Here is a 15,571-nt window from a genome sequence, read left to right on the forward strand (position 1 = left end):
GGGGTACATGAGCTGAAACTCTGAGGCAGGAGGCTACACTTGTTAAAAATGATCAGGAGTTTTCAATCTAGAACAGTGGTTTTCAACTGGGGGTCCATGGCCCCCTGGGGAGCCACGAGCAGGTTTCAGTCTTTGATATCCAGGTTTTATGCCTGAGAGATGAGAAGGTGGGAGAGCAGCAGTTGGGTGCCAGCTGCTTCCAAGTGAGGGGCTTGGTCAAGGCACTCTTCATGCTGGGCTTTTGCTGGCTGAGCCCGGTGCTGTGTGAGTTGCAGGGACAGGTGGCTCGCTGCGCAGTGGTGTCGGTGCAGAAGCCTGGTGACCTCTTGGAGTGCACCTTCTCATGCGGCACCACCCACCCATCTGTATCCTGCTGCTCCCGCAACTTCCTGCAGTTAAGTCTTGAGGGGTTGTGGCATGGATGATGTGTGAAGAGGTGGGGATGCCTTCCCTCACAGATTTCTGCACCCACAGTGGCCACAGGGCTGCAACCTGGTCAGACCAGTATGGGCAGGAGCTGCCTCTACAGCCCAGCAGGCAGGCCACGCCACTAGCAGCACAATAACTGACCAGGGGGAGAGGGGACTATGTTGCCTTCACCTCTTCCTGCTGCCAGAGGAGAAGTTGGGTTGGGGGCAGCACAGGTGGCCTGAGAGGAGCAGCAGCAGGGGTGGGGGGGTAGGAGGTTGAGGGTTTGGAATGAGGGGTGGAGGGCTGTGGGTTGGGAGTTCAAAAAGGTTGAGAACCGATGATCTAGATATCATTTCTATATCCATGCAGTAGATTAAGCAAGATAACTCTTGAGGTCCCATCCAACCCTGTGGTTCTGTGTGCGTGCATACGTGTGTGTACACATACACTGATCAACTTGTTATGCCTGGAGAATAGAGATTTCTCTATGGCAATGAGTAAATTCTATAATCTTTTGTGGAAGGTTGGTATTTTCTTCTGGTAGATCACAGAAGCATAGAAAATTAGGGTTGGAAGGGACCTCAGGAGGTTATCTAGTCCCACCCCCTACTCAAGGCAGGACCATCCCCAACTAGATCATCCCAGCCAAACTTTTGTCCAGCTGGGTCTTAAAAACCTCTAAGGATGGAGATTCCACCATCTCTCTGGGTAACCTGTTTTAGTGCCCTCTTATTAAGAAAATTCTTCCTAATATCTAACCCAAACTTCCCTTGCTGCAACTTGAGACCATTGCTCCTTGTTCTGTCATCTGCCACTACTGAGAACAGTCTAGCTCCATCCTCTTTCAGACCCCCCTCAGGTAGTCGAAAGCTGCTATTAAGTCTTCTCAAAGTCTTCTCTTCTCTAGACTAAATAAGCCTGGTTCCCTTGGTCTTTCCTCATAAGTCATGTCTGCAGCCCCCTCACCATTTCTGCTGGACTGTCTCCAATTTGTCCATGTCCTTTCTGTAGTGGGGTGCCCAAAACTGAACATAGTACTCCAGATGAGGCCTCACCAGTGCAGAATAAAAGGGAATAATCACTTCCCTTGACCTGCTGGCAACACTCCTACCAGTGCGGCCCAGTATGCCGTTAGCCTTCTTGGCAACAAGGGCACACTGTTGGCTCATATTCAGCTTCTTGTCTACTGTAACCCCCAAGTCCTTTTCTGCAGAGCTACTGCCCAGCCAGTCACCCTCCAGCCTGTACCGAGGCATGGGATTGTTCCATCCTAAGTGCAGGACTTTGCACTTGTCCTTGTTGAACCACATGAGATCCCTTTTTCAATCCTTCAATTTGTCGAGGTCACTCTAAATCCTAGTCCTACCCTCCAACATATCTACTACTCCCCACAGCTTGGTGTCATCAGCAAACTTGCTGAAGGTGCACTCTATGCCATCTTCCAGGTTATTGATGAAGACATTGAACAAAACCAGCCCCAGGACCAACCCCTGGAGCACTCCACTTGATACCAGCTGCCAAGTAGATATTGAGCCAAGACATCTACTGTCAAGTAGACATTGATTACTACTCCCTGAACCCGATGCTGTAGCCAGTTTTTTATCTGCCTTACAGTCCATTCATCCAGCCTACAGCCTTTGTCCATGTAGCCCTTGTCTTCCGTATAGTATTATACAATAGGTTTGCATAGACACGTTGCCAGTTAAAGTCTTTGATATCCAACTGGCCAAGTTCGTGGACGACACCAAGTTATGGGGAAGCGTGGTCATGCTTAAAGGTAGGCTACAGTTACAGGTGGACATGGACAGACTAGTAAGTTGGGCGGATCAGAACTTGATGAAGTTCAGTGTTGAGAAATGTAAAGTGCTCCACCTTGGGACGAGCAACCCCCAACATACCTACAGGCTTGGCAGTACCAAACTGACTAGCACCACAGATGAAAGGGACCTGGGGGTAATAATAGACCACAGTATGAATATGAGCTGGCAGCGCGATGCTGTAACCAGTAGGGCAAATAATACTGTGGCATACATCAATCGATGTATCTCCAGCAAAGCCAAGGAAGCAATTCTTCCACTCAGCACTGATGAGACCTTAGCTGGAGTACTGCATCCAGTTCTGGGTACCACACTTTAACAAGGACATGGACAAGCTTGTGAGAATCCAAAGAAGAGCCACCCATATGATCGGTCTTACAGCAAGCCATACAAGGAAAGGTTAAGAGATCTGGGACTCTTCAGCCTGAGGAAAAGAAGGCTGAGAGGGGAGCTGGTAGCAGCTTACCACTACACGAGGGGAGTACATTAAGGACTTGGTGAGCAACTGTTTATCAGGGCACCTGAGGGGAAAACAAGGAGTAATGGCCACAAACTCCTAGAAAATCGATTCAGGCTCAACATTAGGAAAAACTTCTTCACAGTCAGGGTGTCCAGACAGTGGAATAAGCTCCCTCCAGAGGTGCTACTGTGGAAATCTTCCAAGAGAAGACTAGACAGTCACCTTGCTGGTGTCCCCTGACCCCCAGTTATCTTCCCTGCTTGGTGCAGGGGGCTGGACCCGATGATCTTCCCAGGTTCCTTCCAGCCTTACAATCTATGAATCCCTTGTGAAGGGAAAGTAAGGGCTTTGTCCTGTCCTCCAAGAACATATCATCTACTTTTCCTTGTTTCACAGTGTGCCAGTAACCTTCTGGAGTTTAGCATAATAATAGGCTGACACCTGTTGTGTTGTGATACTTCAAGGGCAAACACTAGAGTTAGCTGGTTGCTAAATACTAGTGTCATTTACTAGGTACATACTAATGGCCCATTGATCCTGGAAGATCACTCATCAGCACTCTTTTTTTTCTAACTGCTAAATAAAAATACATAGTGTAACAAGTAAGAGCAGTGGGAATTGATTGCCTCCAGGCCAGTTGCTTAACCTCTGTCTTTGCCAAGTCCCACATTTTACCACCATTTACAAGGATCCTTTTGGAGCTTGATTGTAGAATAGGCAGGAATTTCCTCTTGAAAGGTTATACATAAGTGCAGAATGTTTCTGGCTCCAGGACTAGTTGAATAGCATCTTTTGAAATTCCAGGGTTCAACAGCAAAGCAACTAAAATGTCTTTACTATCTGTCTTACCTTTTGGAAGCAGGTGAAACCACCCACCTCCCACCAGTGACTGGCTTAATTCAAACAAAAAAGAAAACAGCAAAGCACTGCTTTCTCTGTGGCAAGAAAACAGGATTGGCAAGCAGCTATGAATGCAGGTATGCTAAGTATATAACAAGCAATTTTAAATGATCACATGAAGACTTTTCCAAGTTAGAGTATTTTTTCAGTTTGGCTAATCACACAGCAACAACTGTTTGAGAGAACTGAGAGAGATTTTCCCTAATTTTGAATTGTTGCTACATTGTAAGAAATGAGATACAGTAAGACTATGTAGACTCTGCTGTCATGGTTTCCACACTATGCCACTACGGTTGAGCGGTTTTTGCTGACACGAGTTGGGCTTTAAGTGTAATCAGGCGAACACAATGAGAGGAATAATACAGAAAAAATGTGTGTGTAGAGAATTTATCTAAGAATTCATCATCAGTGGAAAAACTATTAGGAACAAACAGTTGAAACAGGTTGGTAAATATACTGCTTTTGTTGCCCTTTCCAAAAAAATCAGCCATTGTCTTCAAGGGTCACATGTGGCCCTGGTGTAAGTCAACACTGCTTGTTAGCAACCACCTTTTATTATATTGTATTTAACCATTTAATGTTTCAGTCTCCTAAAATTGCAGTCGGCACTTTCTGTTTATCATCTCAAGTATGAAAGTTGGAGGGGTTGGGGAATTTTTTTGGTCAGACCAACTAAACTTGGGGAAACAAAGCAATAGCATTTGTAATGGTGGCAAAATTTCTTTTGATATGTGCTATATAAGGCCTCTAAATCTATCACGGGAAGAACAAGAAAATTGTGTTTAAACTATTTCCCATCAAAACAAATACATTTTGCCTTTACCTTGTAGGAAATTTAACTGAGGCAACAAAGCACACATGAACCCTTGAGCTGAAAACTGCATTTCTCAAATAGAAGGAATTAAACAGCTAAAAGAAAATGTCACTAACTTACTGTTAGAACTAAAGGGGTCTGTGGCAGGGCACTGTGTGTGCCTGCCACTTTAAGGCCAGAACCAAACAGCCAGCAGGTGCTTGATTGTAGCAGCCACTTTGACACTGGCTGTCTATATAAATAGCTCAGTTTCCTGCTAGCTGGCCAGGCAGCAACATAGCCTGGCTGCAAGGCTGCTGGTATCATCGTGGAGGTGAGGGAGGAGCTGTAGGGGATGACTTGGAGGCTCCTGGTCCTGGGCATGACCTAAAACTGCACCCTGCCAGGAGCGGGTGGCCTGGTGGGGCTCTCAGTGGCGCGGGAGCCCCCAGGAAATGCCCCAGTGAAGGGTGGGTCAGGGCGCCTTAACCACAGCTCCCACAACTGGCTGGGTCACCTACTAGGGCTCAGAGGGCAGACCCCAGGGGAGAGAATGGGGCTAGAGACTCAGATATCATAGAGAGAGTACCCTCAACTGGTCAGTGCTGAGGCCAGGACCAGAATGGTCAAAAGGGCCAGGGGCCCACTGCGAAGGACATCCAGAGCTAAGAGGGCCTGGTGTTTCCAACCTTGGAGGTGAGGCCAGGGTCTGTATGGCCAAAGGTTCCAGGGGGACCACACCTGAGAGGGGAAAATAGTTTCAGGGGCTAGATAGCCTGAATGAAGGTGGGTTAGGCCACCAAAATGGAAGGATCTTGGAGGGCCCTGATTAGAGAAGTCTGGGGCCCAGTAGGGGCCAGCAAGATTAACATCAGCAGATGCCATCTGCAAGGCATGTGGTGTAAGGGAGGTACGGAGCCGCAGATAGTGCCCCCTGGCATTGGGGCAAAAAAATAGGCAGCCTTCTGCCTAATTAACATCTTCAGTTAATTAACAACAAGGCATGGCAGGAAGGAAGATGGGCAGTTGGCCCAGAAGCAGGCAGGGCATAGGAAAAATCAGCCCTGAGAAGGCCCCCTGTTACAGGGTCCCTCTCCCATGCACCTTCCTAGTTTTAATGGAATTATGAAATTTTCCAAAAAATGCTAAAAAAAAAAATATATATATATAATAATAATAACCCTGTGATCAGTGATAACTTGATTTTTTTCCTGCTTTATTTTTGGTATTGGATTATAAATGAGTCTGAGTGGCTGTATCAAAAAAGAAATGGATGAACATCTCTATATGAAACATTTTCTTTCTTTTTTATCCACAAATATTGCATCTTGACTGTCAAGGGAGGGTTGAAAATATATCAGTGTGTAAATATGTGGGAAAACTACTTGAGTTTTGATTTTTCTCTCTGTCCAGTTGTCCTTCATTAGATGACCAGAACTCTACGTGACAGCCTTCTAAATTTGTCTCCTCTATCTATAGTTTTCCCTCCCAAAAAGGTATTTTATCTAAAATATCAAATGTAGATCCAGGAAGGTCCTCAGTATCCTAGCCCTTGACTAGCTTTAAATTTTTGGAGAAATTGTAGAGGATATACCTGAAAGACATCTGAGGAGATGTCAGTGTTACCAGCAACAGTTAACAGCCTCAAGGACCGCTCCTGCCATTGGGGGTTGCAGTGGACAGTCAGAGAAGGATGACAAGCTGCCTCTTAATGGATACTCTTTACCACTTAGTTTTGTAAAGATTGTGCACAATAGACACTCTACTGTTAAGAGAACATCTTTAAACTGATGTAGAATTAGATTAGCTGATGATATTAATGTTATGCAAGAACAAAAAGGGGGAAAATTAGAACCCCAGAAATGGCATCTTTGGCTCCTAACAAACTGAAAAGCTCCCTCTGACTCTCTGTGTCTTGTTTGACTAATGGTCCATTCTAATAGTTATGTAAGAGAACTGCCAAATAGAATTGGGAATCTACCTGAAATTCTGTACGTTATCGCCTACTTCATAGATCTTGGGAATATTCTGCAAAGTTAATCTTGAACGCAGATAACTAAATTGGGGTGTAGTTGAATGAGCCTTAGAGGGTGCATCTACATGAGGTGCTTCAGTGCACCGTAGACTAATCTACTGCGCAGTAAATTGTCACAGTCTACATGTGTGGGACATTTACTGCATAGTAAATAAGGCTACTGTGCAGTCAGCTAGTACCTGTAAATAAAGGTACTAGATTAACTGCATTCTAGTTACTGCACAGTAGCGCACTTGTAGACACTGATGAGGAGTAAATTTCCTCCCAGTCAGCCTAAGCAGCAGGGGGTCACAGAGGACAGGGAGCTCTCTGTTCCTGGTCCTGGCTCCCTGCTCCTAGCATTGAGCTGGGAGCTCTAGAGAGCGAGCAGAGGCTGGATACCCAGACCCCACTGGCTCTCCAGGGCAGCTCTGTACAGTGCGGAGCTAGGACCTCCAGCCCCCATGCACTATCCAGAGTTCCCAGGTCCACACCACAGAGAGCTTCTCTGAGGCAGGCTGGTGCTGGGAACCCAATGCGCCACAGAGCTAGGAGAGCCCTTCTGGCCCTGTACCCCTTGCCAGCCCCTGGGCTAGCATCCCGAGGAGCCTGGAGCTGCCCTTGGCTGCTGCAGGGGGACAAAACAGGGCAGGAGCAAATCTGCTCCCAACAGGGTACATGTGTAGATGTGCTCCCGGGGAAGGTTTACTGTGCAGTATTTTACTGCACAATAATCCTAAAATGACTTGATAGCATGTGTAGACATTCCCAGAGGGGAGCAATTTACTGTAAGTGTTTATATACTAATATAAGAAGCATGGAAAACAAACAGGAAGAACTGGAGATCCTAGTACAATCAAAGAATTCTGAAACAGTTGAGATTAGAGATGTCTCGGGATAGGTCACATGACTGGAGTAGTTATGGATGAGTATAGCTTGTTCAGAAAGGATAGGTGGGGCAAAAAAGGACAGAAGTTGCCCTATGTATACAAGTGAAGTACATGTGTTCTGAGATGCAGTAGGAAGTAGAAGGTAGGCATGTTGAAAGCATCTGGTAAAGGTCAGAGGGGAGAGCAGCCAGGGGGATGTCACGGTGGACATCTGGTACAGGCTACCAAACCAGAAGGAGGAGGTCAAAGAGGGTGTCTTTAAACAATTGACAGAAGTTCCAAATCATAGCACCTGGTTCTCAAAGAGGACTTTAATTACCAGGGCATCTGGTAGGAAGGAAACACAGCAGCACACAAGCTATCTAGTAAATTCTTGTACTGTGTTTGGGATGCAGAGAGGGCTGAAGTATTTACTGTATTTGCTAAACTCCAAGATGAGGGTTTTTTCTCCCATTTATTATGGGGAAAACAGAGGTGCCTCTTAGAACAGACTATCGCAGCTGGGAGAAGCAGCTGTGCCAGGGAGCCCAGCTGGGGCAGGGACAGAATCAACAGCAAACAGCAACAATGCTTCTCCTTGTCTGGCTCTCCTTCCCCCATCCCCTCCCTTGCTGGCAGGGAGCTAGGGAGGGAAGGTGGAGTCTGCATGATGCTGCTTTGGTTTCCAGCCAGCTCGGCTTCCCTGCACAGCAACTCCTCACAGCCCCTAGCTGGAGTGGTGGAACTTTGCTGTGGCAGGCAGGGAGGAGCCCTGGAGCCCACCCTGCACCACACAAATTTCTTCTTCTCTGCCCTGCTCCCTCCCTCTTCCCTCCTCCCCTCTCTCCCCTGCTGACTCTCAGGGAAGGAGAAATCTGCATGGTGCGGTACACAGCTGGGTTCCAGGAACAGCTGTTTCCTGCAGCATGGGGCAGGAGCAGCTCTGGGACTTCACCTGTGCTCAGATCAGTGGAGAAAGTAGCAAAAGCAGGAGGAGGTAAGTGGTGGGGTGGTATTTACCAAGGGAGCAGGACACCTCATCCTGCTTCTCCATGCCAGCTCCCTCCCTCTGCTTTCCCCACCTTCTGCTCCTTACCCCTGCTCCCTGCCCCTCCCACCGCCTGCTCCCTTGCTTCTGCTTTCCCCATTTCCTGCCGCCTGCTGCTCTTTTCCTGCCCAGTAGCACGTGTAGGAGACAAATTTAAGATGACCTTCCAATAATTAGATTCTAGATATGGAAAAATTATAACAAATGTATAATTTTCCTTGTCTAGAATCTAATTATTGGAGGATCATCTTAAATCTGAAATTGTCTTGGATTCAGGTAAATACAGTAATGCCTTTTTTACTTTAGTCTTCACAAACAGGGACAGCTATCATGTGACAAGTGTATTTGGGAGCAAAGATAGGGAAGGAGCCATACAGCTTAAAGCAGGAGTTGTTAACCAGGGATATGTGCAGGTGCCGCCCCCCTGGCCGGATGTTGGGGGGGCGGGGGAAGCTTGCATGCGGCGGCTGCCGCCACTCCACATTCAGCCATGCGCCACCACCCCCCAGCCCTCCCTGCTCTGCATCCACCCACTGGGGGTACACTGATCCAAAAAGGTTGAAAACCTCTGGCTTAAAGTAATGGCAGAACAGTTTACTTAGGTTACTTAAAAAAACAGTTACTTAGAGAAACTAAATGCTTTCAAGTCAACAAGGCCAGACAGGATGCATCCTAGGGTACTGAAGGAATTGGCTGATTTTAGAGCCGTTAGCTATCCTGTTTGAGAACTCACAGAGGTCAGGTGAGGCCCTGGATGACCAGAAATGGGCAAATATAGTGCCCTCTCTTTAAGAAACGGAAGAAGGAAGATCCAGGAAACTACAGACCAGTCAGCCTGATTTCGATACCTGGAAAGATTATGGAACAGGTCATCAAGGAATCCATTGTGAAGCACATAGAGGATAACAAGGTGATCAGAAATATCCATCATGTATTTGCAAAAGCAAGTCGTGCCTGACCAACCTGATTTTCTTACTATGATAAGGTGACAGGCTTTGGTGAATGTGGGGAGAGCACTAGATGTCATATGCCTTGACTTTGGCAGGATTTTGACACTGTCTCTCATGATATTCCCATTAACAAACTAAGGAAATATGGGATAGACAACTATACTGTAACATGAAAATATAACTGATTGGGTCATCATGCTCACCAAGTAGTCATCAATGGTTCATTGTGGATTTTGCAGGAAGTATCCAGTGGGGTTCCCCCAGTACAATACAACATCATCATTAATGATTTGGATGATAGGATTGAGTGCATGATGAGCAGTTTTGTGAATGACACAAAGCAGACATGGGTGGAAAGCAGACATTTTGGAGGGCAAGGCTAGGATCCAGAATGATCTGGATAGACTGGAAAAATGGTCTCTAATCATTCAGTCAAAGTAGATTCAGTAAAGGCAAGTGCAAAGTCCTTCATTGGGATGAAGTCATTGCATGCACAAATACAGAATGGAAATCAATGGTTTGACTGCAGTACTGCAGAAAAGGATCTGGGGTTTACAATGCACCAGAAGCTGAATGAGCCAACAGTGTGCTTGTGTTGTAGTAAAAAAAAAAAAAAAAAGACAACAGCATCCAGGGTTCTGTCAAGCAGTGTCACTCATGAATCAAGGGAAATTAGTCTTCCACTGTATTCAGCACTGATGAGGTCTTACTACATCTAGTTTTGAGCCTTACACTTGAAGAAGGATGTGGATAGATTGGAAAGAGTCCAGTGCAGGGTTACAATAATGATTAGTGGTCTGGGAGGCAAGATTTATGACGAAAGGCTGAAAGAATTGGGGCTACTTAGTCTGGAGAAGAGAATATTGAGTGGTGATTTGATAACAAGTTCCTGAAGGGCGAGGATGGAGATGAGCTTTTCTCTGTGTCTGTATGGGACAGGACTAGGAGCAATTGTCTCAAACTGCAGCAGAGGCAATTTAAGTTGGAGATTAGGAGGAATTCTCTCTGAGGATTGTCAAGCATTGTAAAACCCTATGTAGAGAAATTGTGGAGCCTTCATCCTTGAAAATTTTCTAGAGCAGGTTGGGCAGATGCTTGGCTAGGATTGTTTTAGTCAGGGACAGTCCTGTCTTGAACAGAGGGATAGGTGACCTTATGAGGTCCCTTCCTGCCCTAGTTTCCTGTGATCCTATTGGACATGAATTCAGAAACTTCCTAAAATAAGTAATTTAGAAATATTGTTTTAGTGCTAGGAGGAGTTGCAGTCCCAGCTCCCTTGGTAAAAGGACCACAGGTGGCAGGGAGCTGAAGCAGGAAACTGGTTGAGCTCTGGGAGTTGTTGTGTACAGTTCATTAAAAACATCAGCTCAGTTCTCAGCAGTCATCGGGAAGGCAAACAAAATGTTAGGAATTATTAAGAAAGGAATTGTAAACAAAATGGAAAGTGTTATTATGCCCCTTTATAAATCCATGGTGCATCCACACCTTAAATACTGTGCCCAGTTTTGGTCCCCACACCTCAAAAAGAATATAGAAGAACTAGAGAATGTACAAAGAAGAGTAGCAAGGATGATTAGTGGTATGGAGGGGCTTCCATGTGAAGGAAGACTAAAGTCCTAGTCAGTTTAGAAAAGAGACACAGGAGACATGGTAAGGGTTTACAAAATACTAAATGGTGAAAAGAAAGTAATTAGGGATTTATTATTTTGGGATCCTATGACCCCAGCTGACTTCCTGCCCTTGGGGCAGGGGGCTGGACTCGATGATCTTCTGAGGTCCCTTCCAGCCCTAATGTCTATGAAATTCTCTCTCACAATACAAGAACTAGGGATCATAAAATGAAAATAGTAGGTATGAAATCTAAACTAACACAAGGAAGTTATTTTACACAGCATGTAACTAAAATATGGAACTCATTACCACCAGATGTTGTGGACGCTGACAATTTAGCCAGATTCACAAAGGGATTGGACACATTCTTGAAAGAAAGGTGCATCAATAGCTATTGAGCTTGGGAGTTAGGGGTACAACCTCTGAGTAAGACTTCCCTATGCCTAAGTGCCAGAGGCAGCAAGTGGGAGAGGAATAGTGGAAAAAACCCTGATTGTATCCAGTTCACTCTCCATTTCAGCATTCACTCTCTGCCACTGTGATGCAGGATACTGAGCAAGACGGACCTATGGTCTGACCCACTAAATGGCAGTTCTTATATTGTTATGGTTGCATTGTGTTCTTTGTTTTCTATTTGTTTTGATTCCTGTTTAATATGTTGTCATTTTAGCTTTGCTAACTTCTCTAAATTTCACCTGTAGTAGAAGACTGCAGTGGTGGCCAGTCAGCAGGGGGAGGGAGTAGTTCAAAGTGGTAAGAAACTCAGTGCCAACTTCAAATAGGTGGGATGAGGTAGAAACAAAGGGCCCTTTGTGAATAAGTCATAGAGGGGACAGACTTTATTTAGAAGGTAGTTCCTAATATTTCATGTTCTTCATTCTTCAGATGTGGAAACAACTTCTGTGCAACTCATCGCTATGCAGAGACTCACACCTGCACATATGACTACAAGAGTGCGGGGCGGAGGTATTTGCAGGAGACAAACCCTGTTGTTAGTGCACCAAAGCTTCCCAAAATCTAACTGTGGTTGTGCTGCATGTGGCTATTCTGCCAGGAGGAGTTGTTTATATTGAAAGAAGCATTGACTTAAACTGCATTATTTTGCCCTGCTCCATATCTAAAGATTTGCCAAGTAACAAAAGCACATGAGGATGCATTTCATTGAAGAATAATGTGAACACTACTGTAGCTGACACCTTTATTCTTTAGGGAATCAAAATTTTAAAAATAGTTTTTAAAAACTTACACTATGATTTAACTGTTATTGCACGTCTTGTGTTAAGTGTTTTATATCTGGCGAAACTATTTCACTAGACAAGTCTTTAAAAGATGCACTTTACTAAGTTTAATATTTACTGTATAACCAGACTTGAGGGGGTGCTGTGATGAGGGTGTCATGTACTGTCTTCTGTATTCTATCTTGTTTTTTGTCCATTGTGTGGTATCTTTAAGTTATTTCACTAGGAAGTTCCCCTCTTAATTCAAACCACCTGTTCAGCATTTCAAAGGGTGCGGTACTTTGTGCACCTCAGTCCCATTCAGACTGGCATTCATATATTGTGCATCCATTCTGCAAACGACGTATCATGTTAATCTCACTTTCTTAAAATACTCTTTATATGGCCGTTTTTTTTTAAATAGAGGGTTTCCCCTTTGTTGCCATTAAATACAAGGAACAACTTATTTTAACTTTTTTTGTAATCCTGAATTTTTTAAGACTTCACAACCTGGTTTGTTAAGATGTTGAGTGCTGTTACCAGAAGAAATTCTAATAAATATTAAATTTTATTTTGGTTTCCATCCTCATACAAGCTTGAACTAACTTTTCATATTTTTACAGTTAAGCATCTGTTGGGTTCCCCCTCCCCTTCATTAAGCCAACCTTGAGCACTTAAAATTCTACTTGAGAGTATGGACGGACATAATGCTTAAAAAGTTCTAAATACACTTTAAAACTTAAGAGTCTAGGCATGTACACCAGTTAAGACTGGTTTAAACTTCCTGGAACATTTTAGTACCACACTGGAAAAATCAGATACTGTTTTGAACCCATCCTCTGTGAACTAGCTAAACATTATGTGCAGGAATTTTGTGCCTAGTGTCTGGTGAATCCTTCAGGTATCCTAAACTGCATTGTTCATCACCTCCCCACCCCTATCCAAAACAAGGAACTGCAGGACAAGGGCCTGCTCTGGAAGGCAGCCAGGACTTTAGTACCTACTTGGACCACAGTCTAGGGGTGAGGAAGTGGAAAGCCTCCATGTCTGATCTACTTCCTGCCAGGGATCCTGGGCAGGCTTCCTGGGCCCATTTGGGGCAAAGGATAGGTAGCCAGGTGCTCATGGTTCCCTGGGGACTGGGTTCTCTGGAGGTCCCCCCAAGAACACCACAGCTTTTCAACCCCTGCCCTGAAAGCTATGTTGTCAGTTTTACTTGTGTGCAGGGACCCTACACAGGGGTCCCAGGCTCATTTGGGGCAGGGGATGAAAGTGGAGGGGTTGTCAGATGCTGGTGGAGGTGAGGGACACTGAGTGACCCTTGCTAGTGGTGCCTGGGGGGCTGGGTGCACCTGGACCCTCCAGGAATCCTCATTTTTTTTTGGCTGTACCAGAAAGCATTTTGTCAACGTAATCTTCTTGTTATGACCCTCTAGCTTCTGGGTCCCAGGCTCATGTGGGGGGGAGGGTGAGAATGGAACGATTTCCAGGTGTTACACAAGGCTTGTTGACCCCTGCTTGTGACTCCCGAGAGACTGAGTTCTCTGGGGCTCCCCAAGAACTCCCTGGCTTTTTGAATCCGAGCCCTGGAAACCCACCATGTCCGTTTCAGCTCCTTAGGAGGTACCCTGGACACTACAGTACCCAGCCCTCAAGGCAACACAAGCAGGGACCACACAGACATTGCCAGCATTTGGCTATTCCTCCATTCCTTCCCCCACCCCAAATGAGCCTGGGACCCCACTAAATGGAGGGCATTTCCTGTGATGGGGTCCAGGCTGTTTTGCCCCATACGCACATCTGTGCCCCCCCCCCAAATTCAACCACATACATTTTGATAAAGTTCAACAGTGTTCTGCATTAAACTTGAACAGTCTTTTTAAGTCACTGTTTTGAGGAGCAGGAACTTTCAATTGTGGTCAATGACCTCTTACTCTTGCTCAGTATCCAGGCAGTCTGGGTTTTCCATGCACTGATCCCCGGATGGTCTGGTTACTCTACCACTCCATGGTGGCATTTCAGCACCGATGCAGTCTCTGAAATGTTTGGGTTCTATTTAGAACCCCTTGCAGCGCAGGTGTGGATGCCTCTGTCCAGGGACAATTGTGAACTGGTTCCCAAGCAGTGATGTTCTTGGAACAGTTCACTTATGTCTGTCTGCACCCAGAAACTCTACAAGGAAGCCAGTTAAAGCCAATTGGATGTTAAGATTCTTTACCAAGTGTTTAACACATTCACTACAAGGTCACATTACCAGTAGTCTTTACCACATTTTGATAAGATCTTACAGGGCCAGTTCAGTCCTTGGATGGAAGACCTCCAGAGAAACGTGTAGATGTCCTAGAACATGGTGTTAGAACTGAATTTCTTTTTCCTCCCACCCATTAGCAATTGGGAGCACTATACTCCTAGAGATGTGCTGTATTATAAATAAGTTTTAAAAGCAAGCTCCTGATGACATAGAAAGCTTGGCTGTGACCTTTCAAAATTTAGAATTAATGGTAGGCAGATGCAAAGATTGAACTTGAAAAATTATTCTGCTTGTCTTGCCAAGCTCCCCTGCCAGCTAACTGGATAAACTGCTGGGTAGAGTTACTACTCTTATTCAAAGCAAGAGTGGCACTTCAGCGATGACTGAAATGGAATCCAAGCAACAGAGCAGGTCTGTGTAGGTTCTTGTCATTTTTCATTTTTCACTAGGCCCCTTGTACATACAGTGAGTTTGAAGTTGCACCCAAATTGACAGTACTGTTACAGACACTGGGCCACCAGCACAACCTTATGTGCAAATAGCAAATAAAGCTATTAATTATAAGACTAATTTGTATATCGGCAGATCTCTCCATTCATGTATTAGTCTGCACTACACATCATCATTTACTGTGTAAACTTTCCGAAGTGGATTGGATTTCAGAGGAGGATACGGTATATTGTAATATTACACATCTAGTGTTGAGAAATGTTAGTTTTGTACACGGGTTCTGTGGTGTAATTGGAAAGTACCCTGAACTGCTTACAGTGGTAGCTTAAAAGCAACCTTGTTTTTGGCCCTCTGTTTCATTTTTACTTGCTCTTTTATCTATAAGCAGTGAGAAATGTGAAGGCTGCTCTCTCAAGGTGGTTAATAATAACCTATCTGCCTGCAGTTCCCATCTCAATTGCTTGGTTTTCAGTGCCTTGCAATAGAATTGCAGTAGTAACTTTGTTTCTTTTTCTGGCACTTCTTACTTTTAATGCCATGGCACTGCCTTTTAGATGTGAATTATGAGTTAAACCTGCTTGTACTGGGCTGTCTTCCCCACCCTAACCATTCAGTGGACTTCGTCCTGAATTATGTTGATGATATCCATGTCAGGTTTCTCCAGTTTCTCTTGTGTTGATTCAAGTGAAGTAGTTGTTACCTTTGCAAGAGGTAAGGACAATCTGCCATTTCTTTCATCTTCCAAAAATAGCCCCTCATATTCACTGTGACTTAGCATAT

The 15,571-nt window shown here is 45.0% G+C and overlaps 1 protein-coding gene across 5 annotated transcripts in view; it reads left to right on the forward strand.

The window, feature by feature from the left end:
* Nucleotides 1-12,661, forward strand: part of ZFAND4 (zinc finger AN1-type containing 4) — a 71,553-nt gene extending 58,892 nt beyond the window's left edge. For 3 of the 5 annotated variants that reach the window (XM_019555970.1, XM_019555973.1, XM_019555969.1), the window contains exons 9-10: nt 3,548-3,665; nt 11,759-12,661. In XM_019555970.1, coding sequence (XP_019411515.1) covers nt 3,548-3,665; nt 11,759-11,894 — 254 coding nt within the window. In that variant the 3' untranslated portion in view covers nt 11,895-12,661. The remainder of the gene's footprint in view (nt 1-3,547; nt 3,666-11,758) is intronic. The other 2 variants (XM_019555974.1, XM_019555972.1) reach the window with 1 other exon arrangement.
* The last annotated feature ends 2,910 nt before the right edge of the window (nt 12,662-15,571 follow it).

This window comes from Crocodylus porosus, unplaced genomic scaffold (assembly GCF_001723895.1).
Source record: "Crocodylus porosus isolate Cpor-Errol unplaced genomic scaffold, CroPor_comp1, whole genome shotgun sequence".
In the NCBI taxonomy this organism is placed as follows: Eukaryota; Metazoa; Chordata; order Crocodylia; family Crocodylidae; genus Crocodylus; species Crocodylus porosus.